Raw genomic sequence first — 20,279 nt, forward strand, 5'->3', positions numbered from 1 at the left:
TTTCAATGATGCGCCATGATGAAGTGAAATATTCTCATGTCCATCAGATTTTATGTCCTATACTGTTCCTTATGAGATTCTTATTGTTATGTTATGATCCATTGTATTGTCTCATGTTCATTTTATGTTGAATGTTTTCCAAAGCACTTGAAATTCCATGATAAGTTTTCGGTACTTTAAATACGAATATGTAAAATTGACAAGTAAGGTCCGGACGGGAGTCCCTAGTAGAGGCTAACTTCTGTGTAATTTTACAGTAGTGATATTGACAAGTAAGGCCCAGACGGGATGTCGCTAGTGAGGCTAACTCTGTGCAATTGAGAAGTAAGGTCCGGACGGGAGTCCCTAGTTGAGGCTAACCTCTGTTCAATTTCACAGTTGTGATATTGACAAGTAAGGCCTAGACGGGAGGTCGCTAGTGAGGCTAACTTCTGTGCAATTGACAAGTAAGGCCCGGACGGGAGTCCCTAGTAGAGGCTAACTTATGTGCAATGTCACAAACCTATTTTAACAGTTTATATGTTGTAAATGACAATTGTATCAACTTTTGAAATTCCAAGTGTTTTGCTGACCTGATCTGTAAACAGTAAGCGGTGGTGGTTTTTTTCTCGCTTGGCTCTTTTTTCCACCTATAATAATGCCGCAGCGCGAGCCAGCGCATCAAACAGAGCCATGTACACAAAGATTCAACTGTTTTATGTTTACAAGCTCCCTTTAACAATGTTGTTTGATATTAAGATATTGTTTATGCCTAGTAAGTGAAACGAGGACGTTTCAGTGGTCAGTATGGCCGTGTTAGCAAATGTTAATTTGACCCCCCTTAAAATATACTGATAATGTCCGACGACGAATGTCGAAGGAAGAATAAGAGTATAGAACCTATGCTCTGTGAACTCTGTGCTCCAATGTTACCTGCCCTCTCTTCGAACAGGCCGAATACACAATTACTTGAACTACCTTGCTTTGTACCTGACCCTTTGTTAGAGCACCTCCACGTGCTAGATAACCGACCGCCATCTTACTTTGTGAATAAAAAGTACCAACCACGTGTCTTACTTAAATCTAACATATATATATATATATATAGTATACAATTAACGGTCGTAGTATTCAGTAAAATAGGTTAAGGGATGTCGACCAAGTAATAAAATAAAGAAAGATGTTTACTCTTTAATCATAGCCTAGCTTTCGAAAACTCTTCGTTTCTTCTTCAGGGCAACTGTAATGGCAAATAACAGTAAAATTAAAAAACAATGTTAAAATGAATCTCACAAACTTACTGAAATCTGAGGTCAAAACAAACACAAAATAATCATGGTTAAAATGGTAACAGTTTATGCTATTCTAATTCCAGGAGTCAAATATTCTTTCTATTCAAAAATCCACTAAATTACACAATCTAGGTTAAAAGTCAAAATCTCATGAAGTCAATTTTCTAGAAACGTCAAAAACCACAGAGCACAGAACAATCACCTCAACCCGACAAAAGACATTTCACGAGAATCTCATCCATCTACAGGACCGTCAAAAAATGGTATACGGGAGTACTCCAATAAGTAGGCATATATTGGACTTAGGTTTTGAGTGTCCGTTTTTTTATTAATTGAATTTTCTTGATTGTTTCTTATATGGATCATTTCCAAAATGCATCGTTTCCTGTAGTTGTTGTTCATGTCTAAAATTCTTGCATTTTCTAGGTCTGCAGCATGTGAATATCGATTGGCGTGAACAGACAATGCACATCTAGGGTTGTTTTTCTTTATATCACTTTTGTGTAGTGTTAATCTTTGTTTCAAGTGTTGGGATGTCTGACCAATGTATGTCTGGTGGCAGTCTGAACACTCTATTTCATATATGACATTTGATTTTAGATAATCTGGTATAGGGTCTTTTAATTTCGAGTAGAGTGCTGAAATTTTCTTTTTCGACTGGGGTACAATCTTTATGGAATTTAAACCCAGAAAACACTTCTTTATTTTACCAGTTAGATTCTGTATGTTGGGTAGGCTACGATATTTAATTGGCTCATTGTTATCTAAGATTCCCAAATCAGTATTCCTGGTTGGTGTTTCTCTTTCAGATGACGAAAAGAGCAATTTGTTTAACATTGCTTTGGGATACGAGTTGTCTGATAAAAGTCTGAACAGTTTTTTTAAGTTGGTATCAAGGAACATAGGATCACATATTCTCTCTATTCTGTTTTTCTGCTCTCTAATGAAATTTACTTTTGTGTTTATCGAATGGTCTGATAAGAAGTGTATAAATCTACCTGATGAGGTCTTAACACTAATTTGACAAGAAAACTACTTTCTCTGGAGATCGAACACACACAATTGAAGATTACACACACAAACAAGAGAAACAGCAACATAAATGAAAAACTGAAGTATATAATACCATCGGTCACCCTACAAGAATTTTTCAGACGTCAACAAATTTTGTTCAATAGAACTTTCCATCAGGTAAAAACAAAAAACCTTAGCAAAATAAGAAATCTCCAGGAAAAATCTGTTAATGTTAACTTCAGAGTGCAGGATAGGTGGTTCAGAAATTTAACTGGAGCTGAGATACCACCAGAAGTTAAGATCACATTGTCACTGGGTTCAAAATTCAACATACCTGTTAACCTCAAAGAGGTGAAAGTAAAAGATCTGATAGCCGATGTTGAGAGTATATTGGATTTAGTCGAAGAAGACAAGAGAAACACCCTCAGAGCCAAGGTCACTAGTATAATCACCAGTGAACTACACAAAAATGAAAACAATAACCACTACATAGGGAAGTTATACAATGTGACAAAATCTTTTCTCAAAACAAACAACCAATTGTTGGTGCTTGACAGTGACAAGGGTTCAGTGACGGTACTCATGAACAGAACGGATTACTTTACCAAAATGTATGAAATTGTCAACACAGACAACTTTAGAGAGGTACCCAGAGATCCAACATCCACAATCCAGACCAAGACAAACAAAATCATCAGCACACTGGAAACTGAAGGGATAATAAGCAGCATCCAAGCCAAACAAATGAAGTCGTATAATTCGACTAGTCCAAGAATGTATGGTAACCCAAAAATCCATAAAGAAAATATTCCAATGAGACCAATAGTTTCGGATGTAAAAGGTCCAACTTGCAAACTATCTGAGTATATAGCTCAAATTCTTACATCAGCCTATGACGACACCAACAATTACTATGTTAAGGACTCCTTTGATTTTTCAGCCAAGATTAATAACTTTGAACTACCACCAGGTTATGTTTTGATCTCTCTGGATGTTGTCAATTTATTTGGGAATATTTCCAGGGAACTTGTTCTTGCTGCATTGGATGATAGCTGGGATAAAATAAGTGAACACTGCACGATACCACAAGAAAAATTCAAGCAGATAATTACATTTCTTATGGATTCGGGATACTTCATGTTTAATGGAAAGTATTACTTTCAGATGTTTGGATGCATTATGGGTTCCAGACTCAGCCCAATTATATCACTGTATGTTATGGATTACCTACTTACCAAGAGTATACCGAGATTGACCTTTATATTAGGCTTCATTAAGAAATTTGTGGATGATCTGATCATATCCCTACCTTCATCAGGGATAAATGAAATTCTAGAAGTATTTAATGACTTTGATCCAAATATAAAGTTTACTGTCGAGATGGAGGATGACAACAACTCCGTCCCATTTCTCGATACAAGAGTGTGCAGGGTGGGAGACAGAGTTAGGCTTGATTGGTATAGGAAGGAGACCTCATCAGGTAGATTTATACACTTCTTATCAGACCATTCGATAAACACAAAAGTAAATTTCATTAGAGAGCAGAAAAACAGAATAGAGAGAATATGTGATCCTATGTTCCTTGATACCAACTTAAAAAAACTGTTCAGACTTTTATCAGACAACTCGTATCCCAAAGCAATGTTAAACAAATTGCTCTTTTCGTCATCTGAAAGAGAAACACCAACCAGGAATACTGATTTGGGAATCTTAGATAACAATGAGCCAATTAAATATCGTAGCCTACCCAACATACAGAATCTAACTGGTAAAATAAAGAAGTGTTTTCTGGATTTAAATTCCATAAAGATTGTACCCCAGTCGAAAAAGAAAATTTCAGCACTCTACTCGAAATTAAAAGACCCTATACCAGATTATCTAAAATCAAATGTCATATATGAAATAGAGTGTTCAGACTGCCACCAGACATACATTGGTCAGACATCCCAACACTTGAAACAAAGATTAACACTACACAAAAGTGATATAAAGAAAAACAACCCTAGATGTGCATTGTCTGTTCACGCCAATCGATATTCACATGCTGCAGACCTAGAAAATGCAAGAATTTTAGACATGAACAACAACTACAGGAAACGATGCATTTTGGAAATGATCCATATAAGAAACAATCAAGAAAATTCAATTAATAAAAAAACGGACACTCAAAACCTAAGTCCAATATATGCCTACTTATTGGAGTACTCCCGTATACCATTTTTTGACGGTCCTGTAGATGGATGAGATTCTCGTGAAATGTCTTTTGTCGGGTTGAGGTGATTGTTCTGTGCTCTGTGGTTTTTGACGTTTCTAGAAAATTGACTTCATGAGATTTTGACTTTTAACCTAGATTGTGTAATTTAGTGGATTTTTGAATAGAAAGAATATTTGACTCCTGGAATTAGAATAGCATAAACTGTTACCATTTTAACCATGATTATTTTGTGTTTGTTTTGACCTCAGATTTCAGTAAGTTTGTGAGATTCATTTTAACATTGTTTTTTAATTTTACTGTTATTTGCCATTACAGTTGCCCTGAAGAAGAAACGAAGAGTTTTCGAAAGCTAGGCTATGATTAAAGAGTAAACATCTTTCTTTATTTTATTACTTGGTCGACATCCCTTAACCTATTTTACTATATATATATATATATATACATATATATATATATATATATATATATATATATATATATATATATATATATATATATATATATATATATATATATATATATATATATATATATATATATATATATATATATATATATATATATATATATATATATATATATATATATATATATATATATATATATATATATATATATATATATATATATATATATATATATATATATATATATATATATATATATATATCGCGGGGTTCCTACGTTCTCTTACGCATTCCGCATTTCGACCGCCATGTCTTTCTATCCTTCCATTCTTCCTCTGCTATCGCCCGGTCCCTCATAGTCTCTCTAATCCCATCCATCCAGTTCCTTCCTGGTCTTCCCTTTTTCCGCCTGTTCTGTGGTTTATACTCCTCTGCCAACTTCGGCCATCTTTCCGGAGACATTCTTTTTACATGGCTATACCACAACAATTGCCTCGATTCAATTCTGTCAGCGCTTGTGAACACCCTCGTTGTTCGCCTTCTAATTACTTCATTGGGAACGTGTTCCATCCTTGATAACCCGCAGGCTCTCCGCAGGAAGTCCATTTCAACCACTTCAACTCTTTGCCTGTCCTCCCTCGAGAACTGCCAACACTCACTGCCATATGTTAAAATTGGTTCCACAATAGTCCTGTAGATTGTCATTTTAGTATCCAATTTGATCTTATTCCACCACAGAAGAGAGTTAAGTAAACGAATAGCCTTCTTTCCCTGTTGTGTCCTATAAAGGTCGTCTTGTTTTGTGGTACCTTCCTCTGAAATGATAGTTCCTAGATATTTGAACTCCTTACCCCTTTTTAATTCCCGAATCTTCAGTTCTGTGTCCTCCTTCTGTTCGTTTCCTACTTTCAGATACTCAGTCTTTCCCATGTTTACACTTAACCCCCATTCATGATACTCTTCCAGCAGCTTTCTTAACATATAGTCTGCGTCTGCTTCATCTCCAGCGATAATTACTTGGTCATCAGCAAATAACAGTGTCGTCAAACAGTGTTGAGACATTTGTATTCCCATTCCTGATGTTTTCCTTCTCCAATGGCTAAGTGTTTCTTGTAGGTAAATTTTGAACAACGTTGGGGAAAGACTGCATCCCTGTCTCAATCCTTTTGTTGTCGGAAAAGGGTTTGAGGTGGTATTTCCCACTTTAACGGCGCTCTAAGCGTCCACATACAGGTTCCATATGGCCTTCACATACACACCACTCAGGCCAATTTCTGGACTTCCTTTTTTCTATTACTTGCTGGAGAACGAAAACATTATCAGTGCAAGACCTTCCTGCTCGAAAGCCGCCTTGTTCCTCTATTTCCACGATACTTTCCTCTATTCTTCGTTTCAGTACTCGGCCGTACAATCTCGCCATCGAGCTCATAACGCTTATTCCTCTGTAGTTCTTACACATACTTTTGTCTCCCTTCTTATAGATCGAGCTAATATAAGCCAAATTCCAATCCTCAGGAACCCTGTCACCTTTCAGGCACCTATTGAACAACCCAGTTATGGTCTCCAACAATATGTCCGGTCCATATTTTACTAGCTCAATTGGGATGTTTCCGGGACCTGCAGCCTTCCCATTTTTCGACCTCCGCAATGCTTCCCTTACTTTCTCCACCGTTATTTCCTCTACTGGCGAAACTGTACTCGGCTCGACCCTGACGTTATTTAACTCAAAATCTTTTCGTTTTTCGGTGAGTAACGTCCTATAGTATTTCTCCCATTCTTCCATATTTATTAGACTCATTCCAGCACTTTCCTTGTTTTCTCTTCTCAGGTTCTTAATTGCTTTCCACGCCTCTGCTACTCTTGTTCCTCCCATGCATCTTTCTATCTCTTCGCATTTTTTCTCCCATAATTCGTTCTTACTCTGTATAACTGCTTTTTTTACTTCTCTGTTACACAGCGCATATATTCTTCTATCATCTACATTGTTCGTGCCTAACCATTTCTCGTATGCTCTCTTCTTTTCTTCAACCAATTGTTCTATTTCTCTTGACCACCATTCCGGATTTCGTGAATGTCTTTGCTCTTGATGCCCTAGAGACTCTTCTGCCGCCTCATGAATGCTGCGTTTAATTTCGTTGTACAAATTTTCCGCATCCATACTACTCATGTTAAGTGTCTCTAATTTGGTGGCTACACGTATTTTATATAGGAACTTCACAGTCTTATTGCATGCTTAGCAAGTTGTATTTGCGGTTATCCATTCTCTGTTCTTCTTTTCCTTCGGACTGCAACGCGCTGTTCGTTTGTCTATAATTCACAGCAACCACACAACCATATGGTGATCGGACCCACATTCCGCACTTCGGTACACCCTCACGTCCATGGTCTTGAGTGCCGAGTTCTGTTTTTGGAGTACATAATCAATTATAGAGCGTAATCCTCTAGTGGCCTGTATCCAGGTGAATCTATGGATGTCTTTATGGGCAAAATATCCATTCATTATTTTTAAGGATGAACTTTGACAGAAGCTTATCAGGCGCTGTCCATTACCGTTCAAAGCGGTTTCGCCGTATTGTCCTACCATTCGACCATTCAGGTCTCCTAGTATGAATATCTCTTTATTGTCTTCGATGTCAGATATGGTGTTGAATAGCTGGTTGTAGAAGTGGTCCTTTGTTGCCCTATCTGAGTCCTCACTGGGAGCATACACGCCTATTATAACAATTTTTCTACCGTTTTTAAATATCTCCAGTTTTATTATCTGCTCATCGACTTCTTCCCAGCTTCTTATATTCTTCCTCAGCTTTTTGTGTACTGCTATGGACACCCCTCTTTTTGCTCTTGCATCTTTCGGGACTCCGCTATAAATATGGATATATTCTCCTATAATCTCATTTCCTCTCCCTTTCTTCTTCACTTCGGTGAGTACACAGATGTCAACATCCATTTTCTGTATTTCCCGGAATACTTCTTCTTGTTTAGTTCTAAGTCCTGTGGCGTCACTCTTACTCAAAAAAATTAATAAAGAAAACCAATACACAGAAGAGTTTCACTTGGGTTTTTCCTCGGTCAGCTGTCAGTGTAGACGGCGTGGGTTCACAATGATTTTATAAAGGGCGCCAACGTATTTTGAATAAAGTGACTCTTCAAAAATGAAAAACTATATCACATCGGCTAAATACGTAAATACCGACCAGAATATTTCAAAGGTGGAAAAGTATATTGTGACAGGTAATAAAAAAAATAATTAAAAAGAATTGAGAAGAACCTGGGGAATATGAAAAGAATTTAATATGTAACGTCGAATTTGAGCTCAATTCTAGCGAAATTTCCAACAAAATCTTGAGCCTAACATTAAGCAGTAAACGTAATAATATTGAAGCTTTCACAAAAAAATATTGAAGGTGCACCTCAATTGATCAAGATCAGTTGACAAATTTTGTATTTAAACAATCGGTAATGATCATTGATATGTGTATTTACTCTATAGGTTCAGATATTCAGATATTCACTTATTAATGTCAAAACTCCAAAATCAACTTCACTAGAAAAGTTCCTATGTCACAAGGTATTCTTGATTGGTACCAGCAATCGAAATCGAAATTATCTGTACATACCAGTTTGATGAACAGCAGGATTGAAACTATTATTAAAACTACGTCACCAATTCTTCTCAATCCTGTGAGTCCAAACTCGTGAAGACAAAAATTGAACATAAACCAAAAATCTGCAGCGCTCGTTCAGTATCCTTGATGTTCTTGGATCTTAGGTAAATTGAATTCTCTGTCGACAGCACTCTTATATTTTACGTTATATTCCAAACGTAAACTCAAGAAGAAAAAGTCGGGAAAAGAAAAAAAAGGCCCTAGAACAATGGGATGTACGATATTAATCGTTCTAGATGAAGATATAAACTATTAACGAATGTATGAAAAAAAACTCACTTTGATGTTGTGTGGCCTAATGGAGAAAGATACTCTTTCAATACACTCCAATGATCCCCAAATTTGGGTATTATATTGCTTCATCAAATAACCAACTCGCAATACAATATTGAAAGAAATCAGGAAAATATTTTTATCCCAAAACTCTTGGATTTCCACAGAATAAATCGAAATATCTACTTTCCCAATTTCGGAGTACGAAAGTGAATTCTTTCTTGAATGAAATTACCGTATCTGGCACATATGGAAAAAAAAACCGATAAACATTCCCCGAGATAATTTAAATTCGTCGAACTCGAAATCAGTAGGCAACCCAAATTACTATACGAAGTATTTTGTGCTGCAATGAAATTGAACGCTACAGTCCTTGTATATTCCAAGTAGCCAGTTTCATAATCCTTTTCCGTAGCCGTTGTCGATACCTGTTTGATCCATCCATTTTCCGAGGCGATTTGTCGAAACTTTTAGCACTTCTTGAAATACTACTTAAATATTTTGAAAGATGGAAAATTGAACTCAACGAAAGCAAGACAGAAAACAGAACAGATCGTGTTTAGCAGAAGGGTCAACGACAAAATCATCAACCCCTCACTCAAAATTAACAATCATACAATCACCCTCAAAAACTCCGTTAGATATCTAGTCATCGAACTGGATAGCAGGCTGAACTTTCATAAAGAGGAAAAAAGAAAAAAGTCTATAAAGCACTTCAGTGGTGGAACCTTGTATTCAAATCATCCGGTTACATGTTTCGGCTTGCGCCATTATCAAACCAAGGATTCTGAAAATTGTTGCTTGTAAGTACAGAATATAAGGTTGAGCAAAAATTAAGGAAAGGTGAAAAACAATAATCTTACAATTTAGTTAAAATGCTCACTGAAACTTACGATTTAAAGGTTCCATTGTCATATGATAAACATCAATCAGAAAAGTCACAAAACAAAAATAAAAATAAAATATATACGGTCAAAAGGCATAATAATATGGGACCCCAAAACACAAGAAAAGACAAACAAAACAAAACACAAACAAGCTGACGTTCGTGCTGACAAAATCTTCTTCTTCCAGCCAAGGTTAACTCAAGTGTTCAATTTTCTCGACGATACAGTGGCGTCCCCCGGGGGAATCAATATAAGATTTTATATGTGTCTTTCACGTTGTTGGTCAACATCGCATTTAGTGTCCTGTATTCTGTGTTCTTAAGGTGTTTAAAGATTTCTACCTCCTCTAGAATTTCCTGTTTGTAGCCAAAATCGCAGTGATGAATAAGTTTGGTGTTCTCTTCAATATCGAACCTATGTCCTTCTTCCCTTATGTGACAACCGAAGATAGATTTATCGTTGTTTGGATTTTTAGCACTATTTAGATGTTCTCTTGTCCTCGTTCGAATGGATCTGCCACTCCTGCCCACATAAACAACGTTGCAGCCTGGTTCACCGCACTCCAATCTGTAGACGCCCGGTTTGTCCAAGTTATCAATAGGGCTCTTATTCTTAATTATGAATTGGCTCAAGATGTTATCAGATTTAAATGTTACCTTGGAGTTTTCGATCTGTCTAATTACGTTGGCGATTTTATGTGAAATGCCGCCATAGAAAGGGATGCAGCAGTATTTATTGTTCGAAGGATCTGAAGTCGACAAGTGGGGTTTTTTCATGCCTTGTTTCTTCCTTCTCCTGTCAATTAGCCTGTCAATGACATCCGGATGGTAACCATTCTCCCCTGCCAGATACCTCAGGGTGTTCACCTCCTCACTGTAAGCATCTTGACTCAAAGGAACATTGAGCAGTCTAGTGATGTATGTGTTGAAAGCCGCCATTTTATGGCCCATGTAATGGCATGAAGTTTTGTTGATTTTGGTGGATGTTTGAGAGGGTTTCCTATATATACTAAAAGTTAACTTATTTAGGTGTCTATTAATTGAAAGGTCTAAAAAGTTGATCCTCCGTTCTGACTCGAGTTCCAATGTAAAGTTGATGTTCATATGAAGTTTATTGATCCACTCATGGAACTCTTTTAGTTCTTCCTCACTACCAATCCAAGCTATCAATATGTCATCTACATATCTGAACCAAAAAAGAATTTTATCCTTGAAAGGATTGTTCGGTATGAAAATCAGCTTCTTTTCGAAATATGACATGAAGAGTTCTGCGAAGAGAGGGGAAAGGCAGTTGCCCATACTCAAGCCTTCCCTTTGTGTAAAAATTTCTCCTTCAAAGTTGAAAAAGTTTTGTTGAAGGCATAATTCTGTGAGTTGGAATACACAATTAGTCAAGTCGTCGGACATCGAAGAATCAATCAACTTGTTTTTAAATATCTGCAATGTCTGCGGGACTGGTACTGTCGTAAACAGATTGCTCACATCAAAAGAAGCCAGTATAGTGTTGTTTGGGATTCGTAAATCCTTAATTCTACTAATTAGATCCAAAGAGTTATCAACGCTGAATTCCGACTTGAAATTGATGGCAGACATTAGAAGCTTATTCAGATGTTTTGACAGTTTATAGGCTAGACTGCCACAGAACGAAACCACCGGTCTGATAGGGATGCCTTCTTTATGGATTTTCGGAAGACCATACAGTCCAGGGGTGGTGAATGACATAGGCATAAGTGACCTCCAGTTGTTGCACAGCAATGGACCAAGGGATGAAAGTTTATTCTTAAACTTAGCGTTGTATTTGTTAACATTTGACCTCGTTGTCTTGTTGAAACCGTTGTTGGAAAGGAAATCATGAACTTTGTTGATATATTCAGTCTTATTTAGAACTACTAAACAATCACCCTTGTCTGCTTTGGAGAAAAACAAGTTATTGTCCTTAATCTTTTTAGAGATAGCTGTGAGATTCCGTTTAAGATCAACTATATATTTTGGTGTCCTGATTCTGGACTTCTTGAATTTGTCTAAGATTGAAATAATATGACTACGAATTATATGAGGATTAATCACTCTGTTGGATTTCAGGAAAGTCTCAACTGCGACGACCAGTTTTTCGGTGATCATTGACTTATTATAATTTGAGAAGGAGAATTTTAAACCCAAGCTCAACAGTTTGGTTTCTGATTCGTTGAACGTCGTATCTGACAAGTTGAGTATTGGCTCTTTGAACTTTATTCCATTCTTAAGAAAAACACTTGAGCTTTGAGACATGTCCTGCTTTGACAACTTATCAATTTTTTGTCGTTGGATTCTAGTACTTTTAAGTTTGAGACTGTGAAGTTTTGACTTGTTGTGATGAATTAAATTGTTGAAAGCTCTCTCCGTCATCTTATCTCTAAGTATCCCCGTAACTATACTCAGTTTCTTATTATTTGTGTAGAGTCGGCTGTACCATTTCCTAATCTCCCACTTAAGTAGTTTTCTTTTTAGCAGGTGGATTTGATGTTGTGCAACCCTATCGTCTCTCCTAAATCTGATCTTTAACCATGTTGGTGTCAAGTCCTCCCTCAGACATGTCCTACAGAACTCGATGTGACCCATGAACCTTTGTGACTTCAATGATAACCTACCATATGTTCGGGAAAGTAAGGCCAGACTCGCCGTTAACATAATCTCATAAAATCCCATTTTGAAGTGCTGGGTATGAAGAGGAAAAAAGAAAAAAGTCTATAAAGCACTTCAGTGGTGGAACCTTGTATTCAAATCATCCGGTTACATGTTTCGGCTTGCGCCATTATCAAACCAAGGATTCTGAAAATTGTTGCTTGTAAGTACAGAATATAAGGTTGAGCAAAAATTAAGGAAAGGTGAAAAACAATAATCTTACAATTTAGTTAAAATGCTCACTGAAACTTACGATTTAAAGGTTCCATTGTCATATGATAAACATCAATCAGAAAAGTCACAAAACAAAAATAAAAATAAAATATATACGGTCAAAAGGCATAATAATATGGGACCCCAAAACACAAGAAAAGACAAACAAAACAAAACACAAACAAGCTGACGTTCGTGCTGACAAAATCTTCTTCTTCCAGCCAAGGTTAACTCAAGTGTTCAATTTTCTCGACGATACAGTGGCGTCCCCCGGGGGAATCAATATAAGATTTTATATGTGTCTTTCACGTTGTTGGTCAACATCGCATTTAGTGTCCTGTATTCTGTGTTCTTAAGGTGTTTAAAGATTTCTACCTCCTCTAGAATTTCCTGTTTGTAGCCAAAATCGCAGTGATGAATAAGTTTGGTGTTCTCTTCAATATCGAACCTATGTCCTTCTTCCCTTATGTGACAACCGAAGATAGATTTATCGTTGTTTGGATTTTTAGCACTATTTAGATGTTCTCTTGTCCTCGTTCGAATGGATCTGCCACTCCTGCCCACATAAACAACGTTGCAGCCTGGTTCACCGCACTAGAGGAGGTAGAAATCTTTAAACACCTTAAGAACACAGAATACAGGACACTAAATGCGATGTTGACCAACAACGTGAAAGACACATATAAAATCTTATATTGATTCCCCCGGGGGACGCCACTGTATCGTCGAGAAAATTGAACACTTGAGTTAACCTTGGCTGGAAGAAGAAGATTTTGTCAGCACGAACGTCAGCTTGTTTGTGTTTTGTTTTGTTTGTCTTTTCTTGTGTTTTGGGGTCCCATATTATTATGCCTTTTGACCGTATATATTTTATTTTTATTTTTGTTTTGTGACTTTTCTGATTGATGTTTATCATATGACAATGGAACCTTTAAATCGTAAGTTTCAGTGAGCATTTTAACTAAATTGTAAGATTATTGTTTTTCACCTTTCCTTAATTTTTGCTCAACCTTATATTCTGTACTTACAAGCAACAATTTTCAGAATCCTTGGTTTGATAATGGCGCAAGCCGAAACATGTAACCGGATGATTTGAATACAAGGTTCCACCACTGAAGTGCTTTATAGACTTTTTTCTTTTTTCCTCTTCATACCCAGCACTTCAAAATGGGATTTTATGAGATTATGTTAACGGCGAGTCTGGCCTTACTTTCCCGAACATATGGTAGGTTATCATTGAAGTCACAAAGGTTCATGGGTCACATCGAGTTCTGTAGGACATGTCTGAGGGAGGACTTGACACCAACATGGTTAAAGATCAGATTTAGGAGAGACGATAGGGTTGCACAACATCAAATCCACCTGCTAAAAAGAAAACTACTTAAGTGGGAGATTAGGAAATGGTACAGCCGACTCTACACAAATAATAAGAAACTGAGTATAGTTACGGGGATACTTAGAGATAAGATGACGGAGAGAGCTTTCAACAATTTAATTCATCACAACAAGTCAAAACTTCACAGTCTCAAACTTAAAAGTACTAGAATCCAACGACAAAAAATTGATAAGTTGTCAAAGCAGGACATGTCTCAAAGCTCAAGTGTTTTTCTTAAGAATGGAATAAAGTTCAAAGAGCCAATACTCAACTTGTCAGATACGACGTTCAACGAATCAGAAACCAAACTGTTGAGCTTGGGTTTAAAATTCTCCTTCTCAAATTATAATAAGTCAATGATCACCGAAAAACTGGTCGTCGCAGTTGAGACTTTCCTGAAATCCAACAGAGTGATTAATCCTCATATAATTCGTAGTCATATTATTTCAATCTTAGACAAATTCAAGAAGTCCAGAATCAGGACACCAAAATATATAGTTGATCTTAAACGGAATCTCACAGCTATCTCTAAAAAGATTAAGGACAATAACTTGTTTTTCTCCAAAGCAGACAAGGGTGATTGTTTAGTAGTTCTAAATAAGACTGCATATATCAACAAAGTTCATGATTTCCTTTCCAACAACGGTTTCAACAAGACAACGAGGTCAAATGTTAACAAATACAACGCTAAGTTTAAGAATAAACTTTCATCCCTTGGTCCATTGCTGTGCAACAACTGGAGGTCACTTATGCCTATGTCATTCACCACCCCTGGACTGTATGGTCTTCCGAAAATCCATAAAGAAGGCATCCCTATCAGACCGGTGGTTTCGTTCTGTGGCAGTCTAGCCTATAAACTGTCAAAACATCTGAATAAGCTTCTAATGTCTGCCATCAATTTCAAGTCGGAATTCAGCGTTGATAACTCTTTGGATCTAATTAGTAAAATTAAGGATTTACGAATCCCAAACAACACTATACTGGCTTCTTTTGATGTGAGCAATCTGTTTACGACAGTACCAGTCCCGCAGACATTGCAGATATTTAAAAACAAGTTGATTGATTCTTCGATGTCCGACGACTTGACTAATTGTGTATTCCAACTCACAGAATTATGCCTTCAACAAAACTTTTTCAACTTTGAAGGAGAAATTTTTACACAAAGGGAAGGCTTGAGTATGGGCAACTGCCTTTCCCCTCTCTTCGCAGAACTCTTCATGTCATATTTCGAAAAGAAGCTGATTTTCATACCGAACAATCCTTTCAAGGATAAAATTCTTTTTTGGTTCAGATATGTAGATGACATATTGATAGCTTGGATTGGTAGTGAGGAAGAACTAAAAGAGTTCCATGAGTGGATCAATAAACTTCATATGAACATCAACTTTACATTGGAACTCGAGTCAGAACGGAGGATCAACTTTTTAGACCTTTCAATTAATAGACACCTAAATAAGTTAACTTTTAGTATATATAGGAAACCCTCTCAAACATCCACCAAAATCAACAAAACTTCATGCCATTACATGGGCCATAAAATGGCGGCTTTCAACACATACATCACTAGACTGCTCAATGTTCCTTTGAGTCAAGATGCTTACAGTGAGGAGGTGAACACCCTGAGGTATCTGGCAGGGGAGAATGGTTACCATCCGGATGTCATTGACAGGCTAATTGACAGGAGAAGGAAGAAACAAGGCATGAAAAAACCCCACTTGTCGACTTCAGATCCTTCGAACAATAAATACTGCTGCATCCCTTTCTATGGCGGCATTTCACATAAAATCGCCAACGTAATTAGACAGATCGAAAACTCCAAGGTAACATTTAAATCTGATAACATCTTGAGCCAATTCATAATTAAGAATAAGAGCCCTATTGATAACTTGGACAAACCGGGCGTCTACAGATTGGAGTGCGGTGAACCAGGCTGCAACGTTGTTTATGTGGGCAGGAGTGGCAGATCCATTCGAACGAGGACAAGAGAACATCTAAATAGTGCTAAAAATCCAAACAACGATAAATCTATCTTCGGTTGTCACATAAGGGAAGAAGGACATAGGTTCGATATTGAAGAGAACACCAAACTTATTCATCACTGCGATTTTGGCTACAAACAGGAAATTCTAGAGGAGGTAGAAATCTTTAAACACCTTAAGAACACAGAATACAGGACACTAAATGCGATGTTGACCAACAACGTGAAAGACACATATAAAATCTTATATTGATTCCCCCGGGGGACGCCACTGTATCGTCGAGAAAATTGAACACTTGAGTTAACCTTGGCTGGAAGAAGAAGATTTTGTCAGCACGAACGTCAGCTTGTTTGTGTTTTGTTTTGTTTGTCTTTTCTTGTGTTTTGGGGTCCCATATTATTATGCCTTTTGACCGTATATATTTTATTTTTATTTTTGTTTTGTGACTTTTCTGATTGATGTTTATCATATGACAATGGAACCTTTAAATCGTAAGTTTCAGTGAGCATTTTAACTAAATTGTAAGATTATTGTTTTTCACCTTTCCTTAATTTTTGCTCAACCTTATATTCTGTACTTACAAGCAACAATTTTCAGAATCCTTGGTTTGATAATGGCGCAAGCCGAAACATGTAACCGGATGATTTGAATACAAGGTTCCACCACTGAAGTGCTTTATAGACTTTTTTCTTTTTTCCTCTTCATACCCAGCACTTCAAAATGGGATTTTATGAGATTATGAACTTTCATAGCCACATCCAAAAATCGCTTAACAAAGCATACATGGCGAAGAAAAACCTCTACCCCCTGCTCAACAAAAACAGCAAATTAAATCAAAAGAATAAAAACTCCTATACACATCCCTAATTAGACCCCTAGTCACATACGCCGCCCCAGCATTTTGCCATCTCCGGCCGTTTCCCCTCAGGCCCATTCAAAATTTCCAGAACAAAATGCTTCCTCTCATCTCGAACAGGGACAGCTACACGAGAATTTCTAACCTCCACGAAATTACAGATCTCCCAACAATCAGAGACCATTTCGATCGGATATCAAAAAATTTCTACGAATTCCATTGTCGTTCGAGCGATTTCGTAAAAAACATAACAAAAATAAGAGTCAATAATATTGATCCCAACAGCCCACACCCCCTACCCTATCAGAACCTTCCCATCTTCCTCAAACCCCACCCCCCAGCCCAATCACCTCCCCCAACCCCTTCCTGAAAATATCTCTCAAATAATATCTTTCATATTACACAATAAGAACTGTACCATTAGGCAACGAACCTGGAACGACGGTACCGCCATGATAAACGGCGCGCGCTGACCACTCCCCCAGCGAAACCGGACCAACCACAAGGTATCAGACCGACAGCTGGATTGCCAGGGATCACTGAGGGAGGGGTCAAGCGCGCCTAGCCAATGGCGGCCGGGCGGACAAGGATCGCTGAACCAATATTAAAATTTTCAAATAGATATGAATTGTAAATAATGTATATACCAAGGGCGGCTCGTCAGAGGAGGAAAGGGAGGCTAAGCCTCCTCATAAAGCTTAGAGCTAAAATACATTCATTTTGGGCATGTCCTTATTTTCAGAAAGTAATTTCTATATAAATTTTCCGAACACCTGAACTAGATATTCGGATAAAAATTAGTTCATTTTTCGCTCCTCCGCTCATAAAAAACCAGCATCATACAATCCACCGGCCGCGTACGCGTCCGCCGCGTCGAATGTGAATATTTCCTAGGACTGCCTATTCGGACGGAGGCTGTTGGGCCTGCTGCTTCCGTTGATAGTGCAACTCACGCATACGTTCTCTGGACTCACATAGGTACTAGCCGAACAAGAATTCAGCTGACTTACTGTACCATATTCGCCCGTAAAATGTACCAGAGGAGGCACAGCTCCCCTGTTCTCCATCGATTCTTTCGTGCCGTCTTCGACTATATTCGCTTGATCTCCGGCGGTAGGGGCGTTGTCCGGCGGTAGTTGTTATGATTTCAATTTTCAATTTTAAATTTGAATGTAACGACTTCGTGGAGAACTGGAACTTCGGGAAATTTGTGATATATTCTTGTCAAGATAGGTTGTCCGGTTAGGGCGTTAGGGGTAAGTACTGATACGGATCAAAAAATAAAATGGAATTGAATATTGAGAATTAACTGTACACGTTGTTAAAACCTTTACAAGACCTCCACCAAATTTAATTACACTAAAGTCTACCGAAAGCGTCAGAATAGAAGTTTCAGTGTTGTTTGGTACGAAAAATGTGATTGGTTAACTGGATAGATCAAACGGGAAAAATTATTCTGCTGGCCATATTTACTATTTTCCCATCAAACAGAATATACTTCATGGTTCAAAACGGGGTTTTCAGATTTGAAAAATATACCGCGTTCTATCGAAAGGCATAACAAGTCAAAGGAGCATATAGCATCCCCTTGCATTGAAAATTAGTCTTAGAACTGGCAACTTTTCATTATATTGAAGAAGTATACTTTATTGACTGATAAGAGTTTGTTCCAACACTCCTCGAAAACTATTAGCCTCCTCAGCTCTCATGACCACGAGCCGCCACTGGTATATACTGTATATAATGTAAATAATTGTACATAGCCCCCACCCCCTCCATTGACCAAAACAGTTTTTTTTCTCTTTTTATTTTTCCTGTGCGTCCAAACAAAATGTAACATATCAAAGTATAAAATGTAATTACCAATTATTTATAGCTTTTAGACATGCTGAACCACATACGTGGATAATACTTAAAAGTAGGAATCATGTGTATGAACCAATATTATAAATGTAATGTATGCATAGGTACTTGTAACAAAAAGGCACAATAAACGTTTTGAATTGAATTGAATTGAATTGGGTGACCGCTTGGGAACATCGCGTGCTCTAAGCTTTTTTTTTGCTTTCCGCACTCGGTCAGGTTGAAAATATTACAATTAAAAAGGTTCAAACATTTCTTCGTTGACTGTTCACATCAAAAAATTATATGAATGTATAGGTATAAACATGAAATTTTATGAAGAAACATAATTTTCTTATTTTTCAAAAATTAGCAAAGGTATGAACGGAAAACTTCGTAGGAAGTAGTATCTCACCTACTTCAACCCAAATCGACGATAAAAACCATAGGTCACGCTTCATATAAGAAACTCGTTCGGACTCTGAAAATTCCACATATAGTAATAATAATACCTAATAAACGTCATTCATTCACATTTTCAATATAACACAGGCGAAGTTTAGTCTAAGGCTATTCTTACTCTTAACCTCTGTCATACAAACATACAAATATTACAGCGCTCTACAATCTACATTCAAGAATCATGATTATACATTTCTGAGTGTACAGAATACCCAATAGGTTACAGAGGAAAAAACCACAAATATTCACACCATGAGAGGGAAAAAAGCATCAGGACAATAAAACGTTATTCCAACACTACCACAATAAGTCGAGAAGTCTGGCCTTCAGAACACGTTTCAACCGAAACTCGGAAACATGCAAGTAATCAACGAGAAGTGAATTGAACACTTTGGCGGCCTGATAACTCAAAGATTGCTGAAACACAGCACTGGAGTGTCGAGGAATGCTAAGATGATTTCTGCCCCTCACTACAACTGAATGAACAGCCGATCTAGGAACAAGTTTATTATAGAGTTCGACGGGAATTTTATATTTGACTATTTTGTATAAGAAAACACAAAAATTATATTTTCTTCGAACAAACATTGGAAGCCAACCCAGTTCTCTGATTTTATGAGAGACTCCTGTCATATTTCCTCAGTGAAAACACGAAACGACAACAAAAATTCTGTACCTTCTGAATGCGGTGCTGCTCGAACTTCGTCAAATAATTTCCATAGACAACATCTCCATAATAGAATCTGGACAGAACTAAGGATTCACTGAGAATTTTACGAATAGAACGGTTAAAACAATGTCTATGAGAATACATTACTTTCAAGATGCAGAATGATGTCTTGAGCAAGTTGTTTACGTGAAAAGTGAACTTGAGTTCAGAATCGAACGTTATCCCCAGGTTCCTGACGGTGTCAACAATGGGCAAGACAAAATCATTAATTCGCACCTGAAACATCTGGGACAGACTCACCCTCAATCTCCTATTCCCGAACAACATTACTTTACACTTACCCCCATTCAACTTCAGATTGTGTCTCCCAGCCAAATTACTCACCGTTTCAAGGTCACTGTTAATATTATCTCGAACTTGAACAAAGTTGCCCGCATTCAAGTCACAATAAATCTGAGTATCATCAGCAAAGGCTTGATATCTACAATAT

The 20,279-nt window shown here is 37.3% G+C and overlaps 6 protein-coding genes and 1 long non-coding RNA gene across 7 annotated transcripts; 3 read left to right on the forward strand and 4 right to left on the reverse strand.

Annotated features, from left to right (window-relative positions):
- Positions 1-1,314: 1,314 nt before the first annotated feature.
- On the forward strand, positions 1,315-3,843 carry LOC123319229. Its single transcript, XM_044906098.1, has 3 exons — positions 1,315-1,326; positions 2,502-3,765; positions 3,824-3,843. The coding sequence occupies exons 1-3, from the start codon at positions 1,315-1,317 to the stop codon at positions 3,841-3,843; spliced, it is 1,296 nt and encodes a 431-aa protein (XP_044762033.1).
- A 2,268-nt stretch (positions 3,844-6,111) lies between these two features.
- On the reverse strand, positions 6,112-7,074 carry LOC123319231. Its single transcript, XM_044906099.1, has one exon. The coding sequence runs from the start codon at positions 7,072-7,074 to the stop codon at positions 6,112-6,114; it is 963 nt and encodes a 320-aa protein (XP_044762034.1).
- A 147-nt stretch (positions 7,075-7,221) lies between these two features.
- On the reverse strand, positions 7,222-7,854 carry LOC123319232 (craniofacial development protein 2-like). Its single transcript, XM_044906100.1, has one exon. It carries the CDS (start codon positions 7,852-7,854, stop codon positions 7,222-7,224), a length of 633 nt encoding a protein of 210 aa, XP_044762035.1.
- A 536-nt stretch (positions 7,855-8,390) lies between these two features.
- Positions 8,391-9,202, reverse strand: LOC123319004. The gene is made up of 2 exons (XR_006538438.1): positions 8,852-9,202; positions 8,391-8,772 (listed from the first exon to the last, which is right to left on the reverse strand). It is a non-coding gene; the product is annotated as an uncharacterized LOC123319004 (long non-coding RNA).
- A 351-nt stretch (positions 9,203-9,553) lies between these two features.
- Positions 9,554-10,759, reverse strand: LOC123318990. Its single transcript, XM_044905781.1, has 2 exons — positions 9,739-10,759; positions 9,554-9,632 (listed from the first exon to the last, which is right to left on the reverse strand). Exon 1 carries the CDS (start codon positions 10,680-10,682, stop codon positions 9,978-9,980), a length of 705 nt encoding a protein of 234 aa, XP_044761716.1. The 5' UTR covers positions 10,683-10,759; the 3' UTR covers positions 9,554-9,632; positions 9,739-9,977.
- Positions 10,760-13,205: 2,446 nt separating this feature from the next.
- On the forward strand, positions 13,206-15,156 carry LOC123319233. The gene is made up of 3 exons (XM_044906102.1): positions 13,206-13,543; positions 13,650-14,975; positions 15,091-15,156. The coding sequence occupies exons 2-3, from the start codon at positions 13,773-13,775 to the stop codon at positions 15,154-15,156; spliced, it is 1,269 nt and encodes a 422-aa protein (XP_044762037.1). The 5' UTR covers positions 13,206-13,543; positions 13,650-13,772.
- A 273-nt stretch (positions 15,157-15,429) lies between these two features.
- LOC123318996 lies at positions 15,430-16,635 on the forward strand. Its single transcript, XM_044905788.1, has 2 exons — positions 15,430-16,450; positions 16,557-16,635. The coding sequence occupies exon 1, from the start codon at positions 15,507-15,509 to the stop codon at positions 16,209-16,211; it is 705 nt and encodes a 234-aa protein (XP_044761723.1). The 5' UTR covers positions 15,430-15,506; the 3' UTR covers positions 16,212-16,450; positions 16,557-16,635.
- Positions 16,636-20,279: the final 3,644 nt, after the last annotated feature.

The sequence above is a fragment of the Coccinella septempunctata genome, chromosome 8 (assembly GCF_907165205.1).
Source record: "Coccinella septempunctata chromosome 8, icCocSept1.1, whole genome shotgun sequence".
In the NCBI taxonomy this organism is placed as follows: domain Eukaryota; kingdom Metazoa; phylum Arthropoda; class Insecta; order Coleoptera; family Coccinellidae; genus Coccinella; species Coccinella septempunctata.